This window comes from Chroicocephalus ridibundus, chromosome 1 (genome assembly GCF_963924245.1).
Source record: "Chroicocephalus ridibundus chromosome 1, bChrRid1.1, whole genome shotgun sequence".
NCBI classification, from domain to species: domain Eukaryota; kingdom Metazoa; phylum Chordata; class Aves; order Charadriiformes; family Laridae; genus Chroicocephalus; species Chroicocephalus ridibundus.
In genome coordinates, this window is record NC_086284.1 from 10,211,105 (window position 1) to 10,234,735 (window position 23,631).

The following is a 23,631-nucleotide window of genomic DNA, read 5'->3' on the forward strand; positions in this document are numbered from 1 at the left end:
TTGACAGAAGAGATAGAGATTGCAGTGTAGCCGTAAGAAGGCCGCGAGTTGCGTCATATAAGGGCAAAGTAACAAAAAGGAGAAAGAAGAAGATCGCTTCAGAGAACAAGGAGAGTTAGGCTGTGAGGAAGCCAGATTTTGAGCAATGCGAACAGGATTTCAATAACCAATCGTATTGTAGCTACGAGCGCGTGTGCTATGTAACCTAACCAATTGAAAGCGTAGAAAGAACACGTGAACGGAGCGTGAACAAAAGATTAGATATATAAGAAAGCCAAGTTTGTAATAAAGAGAGAGCTTAACTTAACTTTTCAAGGAGAGTCTTGTCGTTTGTCCGTCCCGACTGAAACGACAATTGGTGACCCCGACGTGATACTGAGGAAGAAGACGACTGGAAATAGTCGTGGGGACGGAGCCCAGTGAAGCTGAAGACAGCGGGCAGAGCTGTTGACGGATCCGGATCATATTTCAGAAGACACCTGTAGTAGGTGAGCCACTGGGGACATGGGAGAGAAGTTAACTAAGGAAGAGCAGACTGTACTCTCCACATGGACGCTGCTGTTAAAGCGGCAGGGCGTAATCCTCCCTGAAGTGACCTTGCGAAAAATGCTATTGTGGGGAAAGGAAGAGGGAGGAGAAGTAACGTCGGTTACGGCATTTAGTGTAACGCAATGGACGAACCTAGGGCAGACATTATTTGAGGAAGCTACGCTAATGCGTAGAAAGAACACATGAACAAAAGATTAGATATATAAGAAAGCCAAGTTTGTAATAAAGAGAGAGCTTAACTTAACTCTTCAAGGAGAGTCTTGTCGTTTGTCCGTCCCGACTGATTCACCCAAGAGTACTCAGGGAGCTGGCGAGAGAGCTCACCACGCCTCTCTCCATCATTTATCAACAATCCTGGTCAACAGGGCAGGTACCAGATGACTGGAGGGTGGCTAATGTGACGCCCATCTACAAGAAGGGTCGGAAGGAGGATCCGGGGAACTACGGGCCTGTGAGCCTGACGTCGGTACCAGGGAAGATCGTGGAGAGGATCATCTTGAGTGAGCTCTCACGGCAAGTGCAGGGCAGCCACGGAATCAGGGCCAGCCAGCATGGGTTTAGGAAAGGGAGGTCCTGCTTAACAACCTGATCTCTCTCTATGACCATGTGAGCCGCCTGCTGGATGCGGGGAAGGCTGTGGACGTTGTCTCTCTGGACTTTGGTAAGGCCTTTGACACCGTCCCCCACAGCATTCTCCTGGAGAAGCTGGCGAATCGTGGCATAGACAAGTGCACTCTTTGCTGGGTTAAAAACTGGCTGGATGGCCGTACCCAGAGAGTTGTGATTAGTGGGGTGAAATCCTCTTGGCGGCCGGTCACCAGTGGTGTCCCTCAGGGCTCAGTTTTGGGGCCAGTTTTGTTTAATATCTTTATCAATGATCTGGATGAGCGGATTGTGTGCACCTTCAGTAAGTTCGCAGACGACACCAAGCTAGGTGTGAGTGCTGATCTGCTTGAGGGAAGGAAGGCTCTACAGAGGGCCCTGGACAGGCTGGCTGGCTGGATGGATGGATACACTACTACTGGACTGCACCTTCAGTCCAGTCGTGCTCATGAACTAGCACGGCCACTCTCGAGTCTTTGGTCGCGTTCGGTGAGAAACCAAAAGGACGAGCTACTTCAAAAAGTGCAGTTTATTTAAGCAACAGATAGATAGGTTCTTAGGGCAGCCGGTGATGAATACACTGTCTGCAAAGCACGTGCAAATGAAAGTATTGTTACATCTACAAAACGCGGGACAAAGTTCTAACGATACAGCCTGGCTATACATGTAGAAAAGAGAGTCTCTAGAGAAATTTCTAAGTTTCCCGAGGAAGCCCTCGGTATAATCTAGGTCTTACCCAAAGGTGTCCCTATGGGGGGGAAGAGAGGCTCAGCCCGTCGCCTGCTCCCAGAAGCCAGTGATGGAATTCTTTGCGATGGTGTCTTCCCTGGGTATCCCCCCTCTCTCGGGCTATTTTTCTACTATTTGTTATCTTCGAGGTGGAGTTTGAGTGACTTTAGTCGTACATACTTTTATGATGAGTGGTGTAAATTTTTCTCGCTTCACAGTTAAAGGTCTAGTTTACGAGAAGCTCAGGGCGCAGGCTCAAGAAGGAGCGGTCGCACCTTGGAGGCGGGTAGCCTTCGGGGTGGAGGTGTGTTTTGGTATTATAATGACATTCTAATGAGCAAAGTTCGCACAAAGGACAGCGTTTCATCAAAATTTGGCAAAATGTTGGCTCCGAGTATGGAGCGGGCAGCTAATTGGCAGCTTATCTGTTTCCTGGTATCATCCCATTCCCGTATCCGCTATACATCCTAAGGTAAAGCCGCGGAATAATTGCATCCCGTCCCGTACCTCATGTAGCTTATCAGGGAACCACAGGTGTTGTATTCTTCATGCCAGCTGCGGCTGTTTTGTCCCTCAGAAGCCTCTTGATTTTCTACTTTTCCTTCCTGTGTGAACAATGCTGTACTTTTGTGTTTTTAGCCAATGTAGTATTTATTCCACAGGGGGGCAGCGAGGTCTGTCCCTGTCCCCGTCCCCGTCCCCCACCCCACCCTCTGCCCTCGGCAGGAGGAGAGGAACCAGGTCCTCACCTCCTACCTGTGGGTCCGTCAGGCCTGGCTGGACGCCCACCTCGCCTGGGACAAGGACGCTTACGGCGGCATCGACAGCATCCGCATCCCCAGCAGCTACGTCTGGCGGCCGGCCATCATCATCCTCTACAACGAGTGGGTGCTGCTCGCCCTCCCCCACCCCCCGGCTGCTCCCGGAGCTGGGGGGGCTGAGGCTGGGGCTGGGGGTGTTGCCAACGGGGAGCAGGGGGGTCCTGCTGTGGGGGATGTGGGGAGACGGTCACCTCGACTGGGTGAGAAGGCGGCGGCAGGAGGTGCTGGCATCAGCCTGGTGTGCCACCCACCTGGCAGCTGGGATGTGCCACCCCGGGGGTGACCAGGGGCAGCGAGCCCCCTCTTCCTGGGGGTGACGTGGGGAGGGGACACGGGGTTGGGGACAGTGCTCGGCCCCGGCCCCGCAGACCCTTGCCCCACGTGGGGCTCGGGGCCATCTTGGCCCCACAGCGATCCCTCCCCCAGCGCCAACGACGGCTTTGGCGGCTCGGTGGAGACCAACGTGGTGCTGCGCTCCGACGGGCACATCACGTGGGACTCGCCCGCCATCACCAAGAGCTCCTGCAAGGTGGATGTCTCCTACTTGCCCTTCGACGGGCAGCGGTGCCGCCTCACCTTCGGCTCCTGGACCTACAATGGGAACCAGATCGACCTCCGCAACCGGCTGGACACCGGGGACCTGACGGACTTCGTGGAGAACGTGGAGTGGGAGGCGCTGGGCATGCCGGCTGTAATAAGTAGAATCATGTTTGTTAATCAAATCAGGCTTTCTTAAAGGCTGGTGAAAACTTACACTGTTTCGACTCTTCACATACTTAAATCGCAGGCATCCAGCGTGCTGTCTGGTGCACTTTGATACCTCAAGGCCTAAATCACAGGCATCTGGTGTGTTTTAACACTTCAAAGGGAAGAGCTAAGTTGTGAGATAAGCTGAAAAGAGTCTCCCCAAGGACACTGATAAAGATGAGGAGCCTTCAGCCCCACCACCATCAGGAGGCGGGACAAGACCGACCCCCTAGCAACACGTCGCTCAGACACAGAATATACCAGGATTGACACATATACGGGAACCAGAAGAGTATATAATCAACTACTTTTGGGAAGTGGGTGTGCGCCGTTGGCGGAGCAAAGACTCCCCGGCCGCCCAGCGCTGTTTTGCTTGCTGCCGCTTGCTTAATAAACTAATTTGATTAATTGGACTGGTTCCTGTCAATTATTGGGCCACAATCTATAACAAATTTGGTGCCGTGACTCGGATAGAGGCAATTTGGCTGTAAACCTCACAGGGGGGGCGCCCCGCTGAGTAAACGGCCCCTGTTGGGGGTTTTTACACCCAAAACCTCTACCAACGAACTCGAAATTCGGCAGCAAGCAAATAAAAGCCGGCAATCCCGTAAACTTTGTGCACGAAGACCCGAACGAAGACTCAGGAGTGAGTAAGTATAGGCCGGTGATCCGTTCGGTTGGGGTTGGGTATCCTGGAGTGTGCCTGTGTGAGACGTCCACTTGAGGACGAAGCAAGTGCGGACCCCTTAGTAGTGCGGTTCCCATCTCCCGCGAGGGACTGGGCCAGGAACAGGGGGAAAAGATTGTGTGTGTGTGTGAAGGCACTCCGGAAGATGGGACAGAAGAAAAGCAAGCCTTCTGATCCCATGGGTGGGTCGGTGCCTAAGGTTAGGTTACCCCAGATACCGCCAGACAGTTCGTTAGGATTAATGATTAAATATTGGGATGATTACCCTTCTAGGCAGGGTAAGGATAAAGCAAAAATGATACGTTATTGTATGGAAGTTTGGGGTGGGAAACAAATTAGAAGTGACCACCTGTATTGGCCCGTTTTTGGGTCCTTTGAAGATTGGATATGCCAGGCTTTACATATTTATGTTAATTCTAAGGAACCCTTTAGCCTGGAGGAGAGTGAATATGCACACTTGTGGATAAGGTCAGAGACTAGAGTAAATCTATATCACTTGAGAGAGAAGAAACAGGGGGGTAGGAAAAAACCCAATTTGTAGCTAAATCATGGACGGACATTAGAAAGAAGCTGGAGAAAGTGGAGGATTGGCAGGATAGGGGTTTGGATGAATTGTTAAGGGAAGCCCAGAAAGTGTATGTCCGCAGGGAGGAGGAAATACATAAGAAACAAGCCAGAATGTTGGTAGCTGCAGTCAGAGAAGGGCAAAGGACGTCAACCCCTGGAAAAGGGTTTGAAGCTCGCCAGATAAGACAGGAGACCCAAAAACCTTTAAGAGGGAGAGAATGGGAAACTGTGGTTTGTTTTTATTGTGGAGGAAAAGGGCATGTTAAAAAGGACTGCAGAAAGAGAATGATGGATGAGAAAATGTTCAAAGACTAGGGGTGTCAGGGGCTCTATTTGCTGGGAACCCGAGGAAAAAAAAAAAAAAAAAAAAAACAACACGAGAGCCCTTGATAAAACTAAAAGTGGGTCCCCAGCAACAAGAAATTGAGTTCCTAGTGGACTCGGGAGCAGAAAGATCTACCGTTCAAAAATTGCCCCAAGGATGTAAAATATCCTCGGCGACTATACAGGTTATTGGAGCAAAAGGAGAACCTTTTGGAATACCCGTAATAAAGGATGTGTTTTTTGAAACCCATTCTAAGGTAGGGGTGGGGTCCCTGCTACTCATGCCTGAAGCAGACTATAATTTATTGGGCCGAGATTTGATGATTGAATTAGGAATTGGCTTAGAAGTAAAAAATGAAACACTAAAAAAAATTAAACTGTGTCCCTTACGAGTAATAGATGAAGAGAAAATAAATCCTGAAGTCTGGTACACCCCGGAAACAGTAGGTAAGTTAGATATTGAACCCTTTTCAGTAACAATAAGGAACCCAGAAATACCAGTCAGAATAAAACAATACCCCCTTCCTAGAGAAGGGAGGCTAGGTTTGAAACCTGAGATCCAAAGATTACTTGAAAAGGGGTTGCTAGAACCCTGTATGTCTCCTTTTAATACTCCCATCCTGCCTGTAAAAAAAAAACAACAAAAAAAACCAAACAAATGGAAAATATAGGTTAGTACATGACTTATGAGAAATTAACCAGAGAACAATAGCTAGATTCCCGGTGGTGGCGAATCCACACACCCTCCTGAGTCAAACAGGGCCCGATAATCAATGGTATAGTGTAATAGATCTGAAGGATGCATTCTGGGCATGCCCTCTCAAAGAAGATTGCCGAGATTACTTTGCTTTTGAATGGGAAGACCCAGATAACCATCGGAAACAATTACGGCGGACGGTATTGCCCCAAGGCTTTACCGAATCTCCGAACTTGTTCGGACAAGCCTTAGAACAAATCCTGAAGGGGTATGAGTTAAGTGAAGGAGTCACACTGGTCCAATATGTGGATGATTTGCTCCTAGCTGGTGATAGCGAAGAAAAAGTGAGGCAGGAAAGTATTAAGTTACTAAATTTTTTGAGTTTACAAGGATTGAAGGTATCAAAATCAAAACTACAATTTGTTGAGAAAGAAGTAAAATATCTGGGACACAGACTAAGCAAGGGAACTAAGAAATTAGACCCCGAAAGGGTGAATGGCATATTGTCATTACCGGCTCCTAGAACTAAAAGACAGCTTAGGCAATTATTAGGTCTCTTTGGCTATTGCAGGCAATGGATTGAGAACTATAGCAAAAAGGTGAAGTTCCTCTATACCAAATTAACTAAGGATGGATTATTGAAATGGTCGGAGGATGATGATAAACAATTAGAAACACTAAAAACTGATTTAGTAAATGCCCCAGTCTTGAGCCTGCCAGATGTAAAGAAACCATTTTATCTATTTATCAATGTTGATGAAGGGACCGCATTTGGGGTATTAGCACAAGAATGGGCAGGAAGAAAGAAACCTGTGGGATACTTATCTAAACTCCTGGACCCTGTAAGTAGGGGTTGGCCTGCCTGCCTTCAAGTGGTAGTAGCCGCAGCCCTTTTGGTAGAGGAAGCCCATAAAATTACCTTTGGAGGAGAATTGAGGGTATTCTCACCTCACAACATCAGGGGAATTTTGCAACAAAAAGCTGACAAATGGATAACAGATGCCCCGGCTCCTAAAATATAAAGGCATCCTAATTTCCTCTCCCAAACTGGAACTCCAGGTAACAAGCGTGCAGAATCCAGCACAGTTTTTGTATGGGGAGCCGAGTGACAAAATAAGTCATGATTGTCTTTACAACATTGAGGAGCAAACAAAAATCAGACCAGATTTAGATGAGGAAGAACTTGGAGAAGGAGAAAAGCTATTTGTAGATGGATCATCCCGGGTAGTTGAAGGAAAGAGAAAATCAGGATTTGCAATCATTGATGGGAAAACATTTAGTGTAATAGAATCAGGACCTCTGAGTCCTAGTTGGTCTGCACAGGCTTGTGAACTATCTGCTGTATTAAGAGCCTTGCAACTTTTAAAAGGTAAAATTGGAACCACATATACGGATTCAAAATATGCCTTTGGCGTAGTGCATACTTTTGGAAAAATTTGGGAAGAAAGGGGTTTAATAAATTCTCAAGGAAAAGGATTAATACACCAGGCATTAATAATCCAGGTCTTACAAGCATTACGAGGACCAGCGGGAATAACCGTAGTACATTTAAAAGGACACCAAAAAGGATTAAGCCCATTAGTCAGAGGAAACAATCTTGCTGATCAAGAAGCAAAAAGAGCGGCATTAATGGTGATCCAGACTAAAAGAACTCGGGAGGACTGTATAACTTGTGGAAAGGAATCAGACGAATTCCCATGTTATGAGTGTTGGAAGGATTTTGGAATCGATGCAGTCCCTTGCAGATGTCTAATTTATGATGAGTGTGACAACCCCAAGTATAGCCATTGCCATCTACACGGAAAAATTCACTCAATCCTGAGTTTTACAGTGCAGGAAAAAGATAAGCTGACTCAGATGGGAATCAGGGAGACAGAAAAAGGAAAGTGGAAACTCCCGGATGGCCGGGAAGTTCTCCCCAAACCTCTGGCTTTGAAAATCATGCAAAAATTCCATGAGAACACCCATTGGGGAACTCAGGCGTTAGTGGGTCAGTTTGCCACAAAGTATGTGTGCATTGGTATATACAATATAGCAAAGAGAATAGTTAGCGAATGTATGACATGCAAAAGGGTCAATAAACATCAGTTACGGGGAAAAAGCCCTGGGGGGAAGGGAACTGGCTCACAGACCATTTGCTAAAATCCAGCTAGACTTCACTGAACTTCCAAAGGTGGGACGATATAAATACTTATTAGTAATCATAGACCACCTAACCCATTTTGTGGAAGCTTTCCCAACAGCTAGAGCCACCGCTCAAACCGTAGTGAAGACTTTGCTGGAAAATATAATCCCTAGGTATGGATCCATTGAGGTAATAGACTCTGATAGGGGCTCCCATTTTGTTTCAAAAATAGCAAGGGAAGCTCTCTCCTCTTTGGGGACAAAATGGGAATATCATACTCCCTGGCATCCACAAAGCTCGGGAAAGGTAGAAAGAGTAAATGGGGAAATAAAGAAACAGCTCACAAAATTGATGTTAGAAACTAAGATGTCATGGGTAAAGTGCCTCCCCTTAGCACTATTGAATATAAGAACACAGCCCCAAACTGATGTAGGAATTTCCCCCTTTGAAATGTTATATGGGATGCCATACGATTTAGAAATTCCGCAGGACCACCCCCAACTTGAAAATTCACAAATTAGACCTTATATAATTCAACTCATGGCTAGGAGAGTAAAGCTGCGGAATAAGGGCTTAGTAGTACAGAGACCCCCCTTGGATGTAGCCATGCATAACATAAAGCCAGGAGACAAAGTGTTAATCAAATCATGGAAAGAGTCCTCATTAACCCCCGTTGGGAAGGGCCCTATCTCGTTTTACTCACCACAGAAACAGCCATCCGGACAGCAGAGAGAGGCTGGACTCATGCGAGCCGCGTAAAAGGACCATTAAAAAAACTATTCTTGGGAAGTGACAAGCCCGCCTGGAGATCTGAAGATGGCCTTCCGGAGGTTGTAAATGGACACACATATAACTGTGGTACAAGTGAGCGACTACAGCATATCGGTGGGGTACGGTTACGGTGATACAGGGGACATAAGAATCAAGTGTGACATTCTGAGCTGTAATTGTTATCCTTCTTATTTGTTTTATTTGTAAAGGGTGTCGAGAACGGAGGGGGACCCATTGCCGTTACGGGATACCCCCTCGAGGGGTTTGCCAACCTTTTGGGGACAAAGAGCGTGAGCTCACCAAATTGGCTCTAAACATAAAAATATTTAATGGTGAAATCCAGGAGCAATCTAGTGAATGGCCGGAGATATTTGCACGGGGTATTAAACCCGAGTACTATTGCTATCACCCTAGCGAACCTGCTCCATTTGTAATTGACATTATTAAAGTGTGTTGTCGCAAGACACTTAAAGGGGTTCAGTGCGATTCACCTGAAATGCACAGAAGCAAGCGACTAAAAATTGCATTTATTCTCCTGAAGACTACCCCTGCTGCCGAGAAGATGATACCCCTCGTGGCTCGAAGCAACCGAGTTGACGAGCGAGGCAGAGGAGTACAAAGCTGTGGAGAACAGAACCCAAAGAGTGGGACTGTACAAAGACACTGGGAGGACTGCCTCAGTGTTAACCAAGGGAATCGCACGAAATGCCCCGGGAGGAGTGATAGGGTACCCAGAAAAGGACTGGGTAATTGGAGTGAGTGTTCAAACTAAACTTATTAGCCGGCCGGGTTTCCACCCTTCTCGCCACACTCTAATTTTAATTTTACTAAATCTTGTAGGTGTCTTATTGTTTGCACAGCAAGGGGGGTTGTGTGTTGCTCTGGATGAGGAATGCTGCGTATATGCAGATCACACTGGAGTAGTTAGAGACACCATGACAAAACTACGAGAAGGATTAGAAAAAAGAAAGAAAGAAAGAGAAGCACAGCAAAGTTGGTATGAATCCTGGTTCAATTATTCCCCATGGATGACTACGCTATTGTCTACCATTGCGGGACCTATGCTACTATTAATTTTGGGATTAACATTTGGCCCTTGTATATTGAACAGAGTAGTTGAAATTGTAAAGGGCAGACTGGAAGCTGCCCATTTAATGCTTCTCAGGGCTAAATACGAGTCATTAGATCAGGAACCAGCAATAGAAGAAACATTAGCTTTAAGTCACGCTGAACTCCAAAGATTTGATGAACAAAATGGTAAATAAAAAAAAAAAAAAAAGGGGGGGGATTGTAATAAATAGAATCATGTTTGTTAATCAAATCAGGCTTTCTTAAAGGCTGGTGAAAACTTACACTGTTTCGACTCTTCACATACTTAAATCGCAGGCATCCAGCGTTCTGTCTGGGGCACTTTGATACCTCAAGGCCTAAATCACAGGCATCTGGTGTGTTTTAACACTTCAAAGGGAAGAGCTAAGTTGTGAGATAAGCTGAAAAGAGTCTCCCCAAGGACACTGATAAAGATGAGGAGCCTTCAGCCCCACCACCATCAGGAGGCGGGACAAGACCGACCCCCTAGCAACACGTCGCTCAGACACAGAATATACCAGGATTGACACATATACGGGAACCAGAAGAGTATATAATCAACTACTTTTGGGAAGTGGGTGTGCGCCGTTGGCGGAGCAAAGACTCCCCGGCCGCCCAGCGCTGTTTTGCTTGCTGCCGCTTGCTTAATAAACTAATTTGATTAATTGGACTGGTTCCTGTCAATTATTGGGCCACAATCTATAACACCGGCCACGAGGAACGTCATCACCTACGGCTGCTGCTCTGAGCCCTACCCTGACGTCACCTACACGCTGCTCCTCCGCCGCCGCGCCTCCTTCTACATAGAATCATAGAATCGCTGAGGTTGGAAGGGACCTTTAAGATCATCAAGTCCAACCTTTAACCTACCCTGACAAAAGCCACTTCTAAACATGTCCCTAAGTGCCCCATCTACCCTTTTTTTTAAACACCTCCTGGGATGGTGAATCCACCACCTCCCTGGGCAGCCTATTCCAATGTTTAATAACCCTTTCAGTGAAAAAATGTTTCCTAATATCCAATCTAAACCTCCCCTGACATAACTTGAACCCGTTTCCTCTCATCCTATCACTTGTCACCAGGGAGAAGAGGTCAGCCCCCATCTCTCTACAACCTCCTTTCAGGGAGTTGCAGAGAGCGAGAAGGTCTCCCCTCAGCCTCCTCTTCTCCAGGCTAAACAACCCCAGCTCCCTCAGTCGTTCTTCATAAGGTTTGTCCTCCAGACCCCTCACCAGCTTTGTAGCCCTTCTCTGGACACGCTCCAACACCTCAATGTCCCTCTTGTAGCGAGGGGCCCAAAACTGAACGCAGTACTCGCGGTGGGGCCTCACCAGTGCCGAGTACAGGGGGATGATCACTTCCCTAGTCCGGCTCACCACACTATTCCTGATACAGGCTAGGATGCTGTTGGCCTTCTTGGCCACCTGGGCACACTGCTGGCTCGTATTCAACCGGCAGTCAACCAACACCCCCAGGTCCTTTTTTGACGGGCTGCTTTCGAGCCACTCTGCCCCAATCCTGTAGCGCTGCATGGGGTTGTTGTGACCCAAGTGCAGGACCCGGCACTTGGCCTTGTTGAACCTCATACCATTGGTCTCAGCCCATCGGTCCAGCCTGTCCACATCCCTCTGCAGAGCCAACCTCCCCTCAAGCAGATCAACACGCCCGCCCAGCTTAGTGTCATCTGCAAACTTACGGAGGGTGCATTCGATCCCCTCATCCAGATCATTGATAAAGATATTAAAGAGAACCGGCCCCAGCACCGAGCCCTGGGGGACACCACTTGTGACCGGACACCAACTGGATTGAACTCCATTTACCACCACTCTCTGGGCACGGCCATCCAGCCAGTTTTTTACCCAGCGAAGAGTACACCTGTCCAGGCCATGAGCAGCCAGTTTCTCCAGGAGAATGCTGTGGGAAACGGTGTCAAAAGCTTTGCAAAAGTCCAAGTAGATAACATCCACAGCTTTTCCCTCATCCACTAAGTGGGTCACCTTATCGTAGAAGGATATTAGGTTTGATAGGCATGACCTGCCCTTCACAAACCCATGCTGACTGGGCCTGATCACCCTGTTCTCCTGCATGTGCCGTGTAATGGCACTGAGGAGGATCTGTTCCATGACCTTCCCAGGCACCGAGGTCAGACTGACTGGCCTGTAGTTCCCCGGATCCTCCTTCCGGCCCTTCTTGTGGATGGGTGTCACATTTGCTAACCTCCAGTCAGCTGGGACCTCCCCGGTTGTCCAGGACTGCTCATAAATGATGCAAAGTGGCCTGGCGAGCACTTCCGCCAGCTCTTTCAATACCCTTGGGTGGATCCCATCCGGCCCCATAGATTTGTGCAGCTCCAGGTGCTGAAGCAGGTCCCTCACCGTTTCCCTTTGGATTACAGGGGCTTCATTCTGCTCCCCATCCCTGTCTTCTAGCTCAGGGGTCTGGGTGCTCAGGGAACAACTGGTCCTACTGCTGAAGACTGAGGCAAAGACTGCATTAAGTACCTCAGCCTTTTCCTCATCCTTGGTCACTATGTTCACATCTTCAGCCTGCTCCTGCCCTGCATCATGGTCTCCTTCCTGGCACCCCTTGGCTTCTACCTGCCGGCCGACTCCGGGGAGAAGGTCTCACTGGGGGTGACAGTGCTGCTGGCCCTCACCGTCTTCCAGCTGCTGGTGGTGGAGAGCACGCAGCCCTCGGAGAGCGTCCCGTTCATCGGTGAGCCTTGATGGCACCCAGGACCCTCCCATGGGACCAGGGCGTCTGCACCGGGGTGGTGGGCACCCCCCCATGCCAGGGGGGGTTTCGATGGGGGGAGGTGGGCACAGGTCTCTCCCCACCCCACCGCGGCATCACCACCCATTACCCACGCAGGGAAGTACTACATCACCACCATGACCATGATCACGGCCTCCACCGCGCTGACCATCTTCATCATGAACGTCCACCACTGCGGCCCGGGGGCCCGGCCCGTGCCCCCCTGGGCCAGGTGGCTCATCCTCCACCACATGGCCCGGCTCTGCTGTGTCTACGAGGTGGGCGAGAGCTGCAAGAGCCCCCGGCAGGTGCCAGGCAGGCAGGCGGGCAGGGAGGACACTGGGGGGCCGGGGGAGAGCCCCATGGAGGGGGAGGTGGGTGCCGAGGCAGGGGGCTGTCCCCGGGACTGCTGCCTGTGCCACCACGATGGCCTGCTGAGGAACGTGGGCTATGTCGCCAGCTGCTGCCGGCATCACCAACCCTCCCAGCGCTGGACCGGCGAGTGGAAGAAGGTGGCCAAGGTGATGGACCGCTTCTTCATGTGGGTCTTCTTCCTCATGGTCTTCCTCATGAGTGTGCTGGTCCTGGGCAATGCTGCCTGATGGCCCTGTGGACTCACTGCCCCCAGGGGCAGTGGTGGCCACGGGTGCCCCATGGGGGTGGCTCGTCCTGAGCCCCCCTTGGCCCTTCGTGGTCCTGCAGCGTGGAAGCTCCACCAGCGCCAGGGAAGAGGAGCCTGAGAGCGGGAACCTGACTCGGCCGGGGCTGCCCCGGCTGAAGGGTTGAGAGGTCACGGCCCCCCCCTTCCCCCCTCGTCCCCTTCACCCCTCGTCCCCCCTTCACCCCTTCCCCCTCGTCCCATGGCTCCCCTCCCTCATCCAGAGTCCCTCCCCAGCTTTCCTGGAGACCCTTGAGGGACTGGAAGGGGCTCCAAGGTCTCCACGGACCTTTCTTTCTCCAGCCTGAACGCCCCCAACTCTCTCAGCCTGTCCTCACAGCAGAGGGCCTCCAGCCCTCCCAGCATCTCCGGGGCCTCCTCTGGACCATATATATATATTTATATATATATATAAAGAGACACCTTCCGCTCCTCCTGTGTCCCCACCGGTGCCTGCCACCCTGCCTGGCCAGGGACTGGGTCTGCTGCAGCCCCCCGAGATGCCACTCCAGTGTCCGGCAGCCCTGCTGAGGGTCACAGGGGAGCGGGGCAGCCCCCACCCCGTCCCCTCCGGGTGCTGGCTGGGGCCAGGATGGTGCCCAGGAGGGACGGAGGGGTCTGGCCCTCGACGCCTTTGGTGACAGAGCGCGGGGTTCGTGGAGCTCTGGGGCTGCTGCCCACCCAGGGCAGGGCAGGTCAGTGCTGGGGTCCACCATAGCACCCATGGCGGGTGTGGGGCAGCACTTGGGTGCCGCGGGTGGCTGGCAGGGTCCCGCAGCAGCTGCAGGGCTCTCGCCGGGTTGGAGTGGGGGAATTTGAAGGGGAAGCTGCCGTTGGAGCCGCACAAGGGGAAGCCGCCACGTTCAGGGGCGGGTGCAGGTTGTTGCGCGGGTAGGGGACAGTGAGGGGTGCAGCCCTGCTCTGTGAGCGAACCGCACTTGGGTGCAGGCAGATGCTCAGCCAAACCCAAGTTAATGCTCTTGCATGAGGCCGTCAGCGAGAGCTCAGCACCAAAACCAAAAACCAGCCCTGTTTCGGCTGGAGATCGGGCTGGTAAGTGGCTGAAACAGCCTGAACGCAGCAGAAAACCCGACTATGACTCAACCCCTCGATGCTCTAAATACCCGCAGCCATCGGGGTCTGTGGAGCTCCCCCTGCCCAGGTGGGGACTGTCCCCTGGAGCAGGGACCCCTCTCAAGGGGACCCCTCGAGGCTGAGAGACACCGTACCTTTGCATACCTGTGACATTTAAGATACATACGGGAAACCGACGCCATGACCTTTGTATCCCACCCAAACCCCGCGTGCGGTAAATAGCGGAGCATTTCCTGCCGATACATCTGGCCTTACAGAATATCTCACCCCCCTGCATTTACTGATCCGTCCTCAATAAAATAACGACTCCATCAGCTCTGGCTGAGTGACCTCTGGCTCTTCTCCTGCGACAGCGACGGCGGCTGGTCCGCGCTCACCCTGCCCGACAGCCTGTGCCGGGGGGGGCTGGGCCCCTCGTCCCCATCCCTGCCCCACACCCCACAGAGTGGCTGTCGGAGGCCTCGGGGCTCATGCCATCTTGTCACCGGTGGAGGGGACCGATCAGCTGGTGGGGAGGGGGACGGTGGCCAAAGCCGGGGGGACACCCGTGGGTGATGGGGGAACTGGGGGATGAGAGCCGGAGGCGCTGGGGCAGCCGGAACAGGGTGCGGGGGACACGGAGTGCCCTCGGGCTGGCTGGGATGGCGCACAGACGCTGGCAGCAGGGATGGCCGTAGCGAGGGGAGCGCGGGGGGCCAGCAGCACCGCCCCCGGCTGAGTGCAGGGACCCGGCTGGGGGCACATGGCGAGGGGAAGGAGCCGCTGTCCCCGCGGGGAGCCCCGGGGCGAGGAGGGAGCCCGGCCAGGGCAGCCCCAGCGGCCGAGGAGGAAGGCAAAGGGGCCAGGCAGCATGGAAAGCGCAGGGCAGCGCGGACGGGGGTCCCACCGAGACCCCAGCCCTGCGCCGACTCCGCTCAGGGGTGTAAGAAAGGCAGGTGTTGCTTTTGCAGAGGAGAAAAGCCGTTTCCATCAGAGGTGACACGATAAGGGAATGACTGAGACAAAGAGGCTCCAGCAAAGGCTTGTAGAACATCTCTTATCACACAGACAAAAGGACAAACTGATTCCTACTGGATTAGCGTCTGGAAGGGTAGTCATACATTTAACCAGGGCTAATGACATTGAGCAATTTTTTTGTTACCAAAAAGGAAGGAAATAAACTAGTCAGATAATCTCTTTAGGTGTAGCATAAAGAGAAGCAAACAGCGGCAGGACATGCGGGAAGAATTTTAGGCGCCTCGCACAGACCGTGAACCCTGGAGTACCCAACCAACGGGAAAGAGGGGAGGGAAAAATTGGGCCGGGATTAGGAAATAAAAAGGTGTGGTGTTTCAAGAACGGAAAGTGTGCCTACTTGCTAGGTCACCCGCTCTTGCAAGAGCGTGAATAAAAATGTGCCTCCCAGAGGATTCTGCCTGAGCCTATTTCATTCAGACCAGAACTTATTTCTCACAATTTGGGGGCTCGTCCGGGAGCAGAAGTCATCTTTTTGGGAGTCCGTGTTGCCGAAGGATGGGAAGACGCGTCCCGTTGTTTTCAACGGTCTCGTGGATCGTCGGCAGGGATTCCGGGAGGAATCGACTAAGATCTCGAGACCCAGTTGTGCAGCAGACTCTGTGAACCACAGGGGGAAAAGGGATAGGTGCAGTCGGCACAGAGAGTACGACCAGGCAACTCCGTGCACGGACCAAGGTAAGAAAAATCGGACCGTTAAAGTATTGCCTTGGTGGTCGGGACATTCTAAGGGACTTGTGTGTGAGTGACTGAGACGTACTGCGGTACGAAGCGAGTGTGGAGTCGGGATCCGCGGTTCTGTAGTCCCGCGAGGGGCGCAGCCGGAGAAGGACGAAGCGAAAGGAAGGGGTGTAAGAAAAGTCTCTGTTCAGAATGGGAAATAAGGATTCTAGGCCTAGGGATGAAGAAGGGGATACTAAGAAAGACCCCGGGAACATTCCCCCAGACAGTCCTTTAGGGGAGAATGCTGAGGTTTCGGAATGATTCTTCTTGTACAAGGGATAAAGATAAAAAGAAAATGATTTGTTTTGTTCGGACCGCATCCCGGAGGGGCCGGGGGCGGCCGGGGGGGCCGTGGACATCCTGGGAAGGGTCTCAGGGGTGTCCTAGGGGTCCTGTGTCTGTCTTAGAGGATCCCAGAGGTGTCCCAGGTGGGACACGTTTGCATTTGCATTTGAATTTGTTTGGACCAAAGAACCCATAAGACCTCCTAGTGTATTTTGGTCCAAATTTGGATCTGATGAAGACTGGGTCTGTCAGACTTTAAACATGTATTGAATAATAAGGACTAATAAGGAAGTCGAAGAAGGTGAATATGCTTTTTGCTGGGTCAAGATGAATAGATTCAGGAACGCCCAAATCCATTTTATATGTTCGCAGCCCAGACCGTCGGTGATGTTTCAATCGACAAAGAAATTGAATCCCCGAAGTGGGACCCCTTAGGCTGTTACTTGGGGGCGAGGGAGAGGGGTGAATAACAGGGGACGAGGACTGCCCCGACCGCTCCTACCAGCAGCTCGAGGTTCACCGGTAGGGTGTTATCATTGTGGGATTTACAGAATCCCCTAATTTGCTTGGCGAGTGTTAGAACAAGTGCTTGAACAATCCAGCCCTCCATCGGGAGTAGCCCTGCTTCAGTATGTGGATGATTATTGGTATCTGGGGAGGAAGAAGGCAGGGTAAAAGAAGCCACGAATGAGTTACTGAACTTTTTGGGACAATAAGGTTTGAGGGTCTCAAAAAAAAAATAAAAAAAAATTGCAATAGGTGGAAACAGAAGTGAAGTACTTGGGACATGTAGTCAGTGAAGGGAGTCGAAAAAATAAATCCTATAAACCTTGTAAGTCTGGGGATAAAAGGATGGAGAAAATGACTGTTACATTGGGAGAGAAGAAACTTGATACGTGACGGACCAGTCGACGGGCTGTGTTCTCTCCCTCCGCCCCAGGCAGGGACGCCTTTCTGGGTAAGCGCTGCGCCTTTCACCCTCTGGTGAATGTTACCCCGGGTTGCTGTACTATCATTATTTTTGCTAGCAATGTTAACCTGAAGTAATTAGCGCTATTGTAGTCAGTGAATTTATCAACGGCAATCTCAAGTCTGTTCTGTCGCTCTCAATAAAACAACTAATTTCGATTATTTGTGAATCTGATTCAGTGAAAGTCCTGTGGTGGGACTCTGATAGTAAATCAGTGAAAGTCCGGGACTCTGACAGACAAATACACCAACAAGTAAAAGCATCTGAAAAATTCCCTAGTGCATGGTCCGCTCAAATATGTGAGATGTATACCTTAAAGCAGGCACTTAAATTAACTGGAGAAAGGAGAAGGAACAATATACACAGACTCTCGCTATGCCTTTGGGGTAGTGCATACCTTTGGTAAAATTTGGGAAGAACGAGGACTAATAAACAGCAAAGGGAAAGAACTTTTACACAAAGAACTTACACAGCAGGTGTTAGCTAATATATTAATACCAAGTGAAATAGCAGCTTTACATGTTAAAGGTCACCAGAGAGACAATTCATTACCGCAAGGGGAAACAGATTAGCGGACAAGGTGGCAAAAGAGGCAGCCTTGGGGCAGGAGAAGCAATGACAGAAGCAGGGGCAGTGGAGAAAGGTGGTAAATGGATTCTGCCTGACGGAAGGGAAATGGTCAACAAACAATGAGAGAAACAGTGACAGTGTTACAACAGGGAAGCCATTGGGGAACGCATGCAACGTGCGAATAGTTTTGTGGAAGTACAGGTGCTTTGGCATATACACAATAGCCAAACAAATTTGTGAGGGATGTGCTATTTGTAAGAAAGTAAACAAGAAAGCCTTGAGAAAGCAATCTTCGGGAGGAGGAGAGCCCGGCTTGAGACCATTCCAAAGTATACAGGTAGACTTCAGTGAACTACCACCAACAGGCAGGCGAAAAGATCTTTTAGTCCTAGTGGACCGTCTGACTGGATGGGTGGAAGCCTACCCCTTGGTGTCAGCTACTGCAGCAGGGGTAATTAAGATAATCCTCGAACAGATTATTCCCAGATACGGGTTAGTGGAGAATAGAAACTCAGATCGGGGCAGTCATTTTATCTAAAATCCTTCAAGGAATTCTGGAAAGTTTAGGGATGGTGTGGGAATTTCATATCCCCTAGCATCCCCCGTCATCAGGAAAAGTTGAGGATGAACCAGACCATTAAGAGACAATTCAGTAAGAGACAATTGTCGAAATTACCACGGACTAAATGTTTGCCCATAGCATTGTTGAGGATCCAGACTTCTAGAAAAGATACAGGTCTCTCGCCCTGTGAGACGCTTTTTGGACTACCTTATATGGGTAACAGAGAAGACTTGCCCACTTTTGAAACTAAAGATATGTTTCTTAAGAACCGTACACTGGGGTTGTCGTCTTCTTTCTCTCGCCTCAGAAATAAAGGATTTCTTGCTCAAACTCCGCCGTTGGAATTTGTCGTCCATCCGTATAAACCAGGGGACTGGGTACTAGTCAAATCCTGGACGGAGAGTAAGCTACAACCGGAGTGGGAAGGACCATTCCAAGTCCTCCTCACTACTGAAACCGCAGTAAGGACAGCAGAAAAAGGATGGGCTCACTACGCTCAGCAAAAAGGAGCAGTTGAACCCCCGCCAACAGATCCGGTAGAACGGTGGACTGTACATTCTACTGACAGCCCACTGCGAGTAACCCTAAAGAGAGAATAAGCCGTGGGTTGGGGCGGGATGATCCAGTTGGGAGACATAAATCTGTGCATGCCATGAATTTTAAGAAGCGTTTTGCGATGATACTGGTCATTGGGGCGGTGTTGAGCTTCCCACTAGGAAGCTGGAGTGTACACCTAGATCACCTACGAAGTGCACACCCAGATTACCCGGTTAGGCTTATCATAAACATCACTAAAGGAGATACCCCACAGACTGTACGCTTTGATGCCTGTCAAGTACTGAAGTGTGGGAAGCTAGAGGCCCAAAGACGGTTGAGTGGTGAAAACAGGTACCTGTTCCCAGAAATTTGGAGGGTCGCAGAGGGATATCAGGAGGCTGCACCTTGTGACCGATGGAGTGAAGCGTGGTGGACCACCCAAATTGGAGGGTGGGCCATTGATGACAAGTGGTTCAAGTCTTCTTATTATTACCCTCTCAAAAAGAAAATACATTTTTACAAAGGATCACCTTCCCCAGAGTGTGGCCTTTTTGAATGGACTCCTCGGTTGATAACTATAACCCAGAGGGACGATACAGCTAACCTGAGGTATGGAATAGGAGCAGATGTGTCTGGAAGAGAGCCAAGGGGAAGATTTAGAATAGACCTACTGGAAAATAGCAGTTAAGCAGAAGGGACAGCTATGACTACTAAAACTCCCAGTAATACAACAGTGGGAACCACTGAATGACCCAGCTTTGGTAACGGTTGCTGAGATTACAGATCTTAGACAAACATTTGAGATTGAGACAGGGTACGGTGAGACGAATGCTTGGGTAGAATGGGTAAAATATACTGTTAATAGTTTGAACCAAAGCAATTGCTCTGCTTGTGCCTCAGGAAGGCCCACAGCACAGATTGTCCCTTTTCCCTTAGGGTGGACGAAAGATTCCCTAGGGATGTGGTGTATGATAGCATTATACCAAGAAAGGACGGCCTGGGGAAACGAGGCTTGTCATTCACTTTCCTTACTGTTTCCTGCCTTGGAATCTAGAGATGTTAAAGTGCCACCAGCATTTTCCACAGCAATTGGTAACCATCCAGCGTGCCTCTCACGGCAGGGTGTGAATGCTACCAAACCTGGGGGGGGATTTACCCTGTGCACTGAAACTCTGAATGGGACCAAGGATGTAAAAGGAAACTACTCAGCGATACGAGTGCCTTGGGTGGATCTCTGGTGGTATTGTGGAGGGAAGACCTTGCGATCTGTGTTGCCGGCTAACTGGAAAGGTACATGTGGAATGGTACAATTGGCAATACCATTCACCCTAGCATTTGAAAAAGGAACAGGAACCCTGAGCTCAGGCAGTAGCGTAAAAAGAAGTGTGGGTGTATCCTTTGATGAACGGATATATATAGATCCCATTGGAGTCCCTAGAGGAGTCCCAGATGAACACAAAGCAAGGAATCAGACAGGAGCAGGATTCGAGTCTGTCTTTTTCTGGTGGATAACTATAAGCAAAAATGTAGATTGGATAAATTATATGTACTATAACCAACAGAGGTTTATTAATTATACCAGAGATGCATTGAAAGGAATAGCTGAACGATTGGATGCAACCAGCGGATGGCATGGGAAAATAGGATTGCCCCGGACGTGATCTTAGCAGAGAAGGGAGGTGTGTGTGTAATGTTAGGGAACCGGTGCTGCACCTTCATCCCCAACAATACAGCTCCAGATGGTGCTATAACTAAAGCCCTTCGAGGGCTCACCAGTCTAGCTGATGAGTTAGCTGAGAACTCTGGAATAGACACCTCACTGACAAGTTGGCTGGATTCCCGGTTTGGGAAACGGAAAGGTATGGTGGTATCAATATTGACTTCTCTTATAATGGTAGCGGGAATGTTAGCGGCTGTCGGACGCTGTATCATTCCCTGTGTGCGAGGATTAGTTCAACGATTAATTGAAACTGCCCTAACGAAACGAATGGAAGTAGACCCTCCCCCATACCCTGGGAAAATGCTTCATCTAGAAGACAATAAAAACTGTCGAGAAGAAGAAGAATGTACCATCACGCTGTCGGCTCCAGAGGCCTCATATGGAACCATGCCCTGGGAATGCAAAAGACAATAAGATTATGAGAAAGGAAAGGGGGAAATTGTAAGAAAGGCAGGTGTTGCTTTTGCAGAGGAGAAAAGCCGTTTCCATCAGAGGTGACACGATAAGGGAATGACTGAGACAAAGAGGCTCCAGCAAAGGCTTGTAGAACATCTCTTATCACACAGACAAAAGGACAAACTGGTTCCTACTGCATTAGCGTCTGGAAGGGTAGTCATACATTTAACCAGGGCTAATGACATTGAGCAATTTTTTTGTTACCAAAAAGGAAGGAAATAAACTAGTCAGATAATCTCTTTAGGTGTAGCATAAAGAGAAGCAAACAGCGGCAGGACATGCGGGAAGAATTTTAGGCGCCTCGCACAGACCGTGAACCCTGGAGTACCCAACCAACGGGAAAGGGGGGAGGGAAAAATTGGGCCGGGATTAGGAAATAAAAAGGTGTGGTGTTTCAAGAACGGAAAGTGTGCCTACTTGCTAGGTCACCCGCTCTTGCAAGAGCGTGAATGAAAATGTGCCTCCCAGAGGATTCTGCCTGAGCCTATTTCATTCGGACCGGAACTTATTTCTCACAGGGGGGTCCCAGCAGGGCCCCCAGGCACAGCCAGGTCCCGGCAGCGGCAGGGGGGTCCCCAGCCCCATCTCAGCCCCGGTCCGGCGGGGACGGGCTCAGCCACAGCTGGGGAGAGAGGGCGGGGGCTGCGGGGGCCACCAGGCAGTGCCGGGGGGGGGCGGCTCCCAGGTCTCTCCCGGCTCCCTCAGAGGCAGCATCACCCAGGCGGCTTGTGCTGAGGCCGGCACAAGCCCGGGCAGCGGCGGGGAAGCGCAGCTCGCCCGCGGGCACCCGCAGCTCGGCCGCAGCTGGCGCGAGGGCGGGGGGCGAGGCGGGGGCGGGGCCTGCAGCCGCCGCGGCCAGACCCCACCCCCGTCAAAGGCGGCCCCGGGGAGGGCGGCGAGCGGGAGCGGGAGCGGGGCGAGCAGCCAGGGCGCGGGAGGTCACGCGAGAGTTGAGCTCGCGCGGGATTTCGCGCGGGAGTTGAGCTCGCGCGGGACGCCGAGGCAGGGCGAGGCGGGGGAGCTCAGCCATGGCCTGTGCCCGAAAGGCGCAGCCTCCCGCGTGTTGCGCACTTTCCAGAGGAGACGCGGCCACGCAGACAGAGCCCCCCTGGACGCCTGCAGCCCCCCCGGGCTGTGTCTGCAGGGAGCGCCTTCACCTCTCCCGGGTAGCGGAGGGTAGAAGGGATGGCGGGTGCGTGAGGTGCGAGCAGGCGGCTGATGCGCTCGGCCTGGCGGCAGAGGTCAAAGAGGGAGCAGAAAGGCTGCGGAGCGTCAGGGAGAGGGCAGAGCAGCAGAGAGTTGGGGTTGTTCAGCCTGGAGAAGAGAAGGCTGCGGGGAGACCTTCTTAATGTTTACAAGTATCTGAAGGGTGGGCTGAAGGAGGATGGAGCCAGACTCTTTTCAGTGGCTGCCAGTAAGAGGACGAGGGGTAACGGGCACAAGGTGGAACATAGGAAGTTCCGATCAAACCTGAGGAAAAACTTCTTCACGGTGAGGGTGAGAGCGCACTGGAAGAGGCTGCCCAGGGAGGTTGTGGAGTCTCCTTCTCTGGAGACTTTCAAGACGTGCCTGGCTGCAGTCTTGAGTAATGTGCTGTGGGCAATGCTGCTTTAGCAGGGGAGTTGGATAGATGATCTCTAGAGGTCCCTTCCAACTCTGAAATTCTGTGATTCGATGAAACGTTCAGCCTGGAGAAGAGAAGAGAAGAGAAGAGAAGGCTCCGCGGAGACCTTGGAGCCCCTTCCAGCCCCTCAAGGGGCTCCAGGAAAGCTGGGGAGGGACTCTGGATGAGGGAGGGGAGCCATGGGACGAGGGGGAAGGGGTTTCCACTGCAAGAGGGGAGACTGAGCTGAGATCTCGGGCAGAAATTCCTGGCTGTGAGGGCGGTGAGCCCCTGGCCCAGGTTGCCCAGAGAAGCTGTGTCTGCCCCATCCCTGGAGGGGTTCAAGGCCAGGTTGGCCGGGGCTTGGAGCAAGCTGGGCTGGTGGGAGGTGTCCCTGCCCAGGGCAGGGGGTGGCACTGGGTGGGCTTTAAGGTCCGTTCCTACCCAAACCATTCCCTGAAGGGGTGGGGCGCTTCTCCCGCTCCTGTTCTCCCGCTCCTGTTCTCCCGCTCCTGTTCTCCCGCTCCTGTTCTCCCGCTCCTGTTCTCCCGCTCCTGTTCTCCCGCTCCTGTTCTCCCGCTCCTGTTCTCCCCCTCCTGTTCTCCCCCTCCTGTTCTCCCCCTCCTGTTCTCCTTCTCCTTATGGTTTGAGAAACCCACCACAATTTCTTGTCCTTTAGAGAACTACTCTCTCACCCGATGACCCCTCCCCAACCGGGAAGGGGAACTGGGGGAAAAACAAGGACCCAGGAGGACACTGGGGAGCTACATTGCGGTTCTGTGATGGTGACTTGGAGCACTGCAGCCACACTGGAGTCCGTGCCATGGGCGCTCTGATGCCTTGTCTCCCCTGGGCCCTCTCCTCCTGATTGTGATGGGGCTCAGCGTATTCTCATCTGTGCTGTGGAGGAAGCTGCTTCAGGTAGGTGACTTGACTGTTGCAGCACACTGTGCTGTGGCATGGGGTGGCGAGGG

At 51.3% G+C, this 23,631-nt stretch overlaps 1 protein-coding gene across 1 annotated transcript in view; it reads left to right on the forward strand.

Annotated features, from left to right (window-relative positions):
* LOC134511340 (neuronal acetylcholine receptor subunit alpha-10-like) overlaps positions 1 to 13,066 on the forward strand; it is a 47,186-nt gene extending 34,120 nt beyond the window's left edge. Inside the window, exons 2-7 of the mRNA XM_063325129.1 lie at positions 2,614 to 2,765; positions 3,129 to 3,393; positions 6,065 to 6,069; positions 10,429 to 10,513; positions 12,248 to 12,425; positions 12,582 to 13,066. Of these exons, the coding sequence (XP_063181199.1) occupies positions 2,614 to 2,765; positions 3,129 to 3,393; positions 6,065 to 6,069; positions 10,429 to 10,513; positions 12,248 to 12,425; positions 12,582 to 13,066 (1,170 nt within the window). The remainder of the gene's footprint in view (positions 1 to 2,613; positions 2,766 to 3,128; positions 3,394 to 6,064; positions 6,070 to 10,428; positions 10,514 to 12,247; positions 12,426 to 12,581) is intronic.
* The last annotated feature ends 10,565 nt before the right edge of the window (positions 13,067 to 23,631 follow it).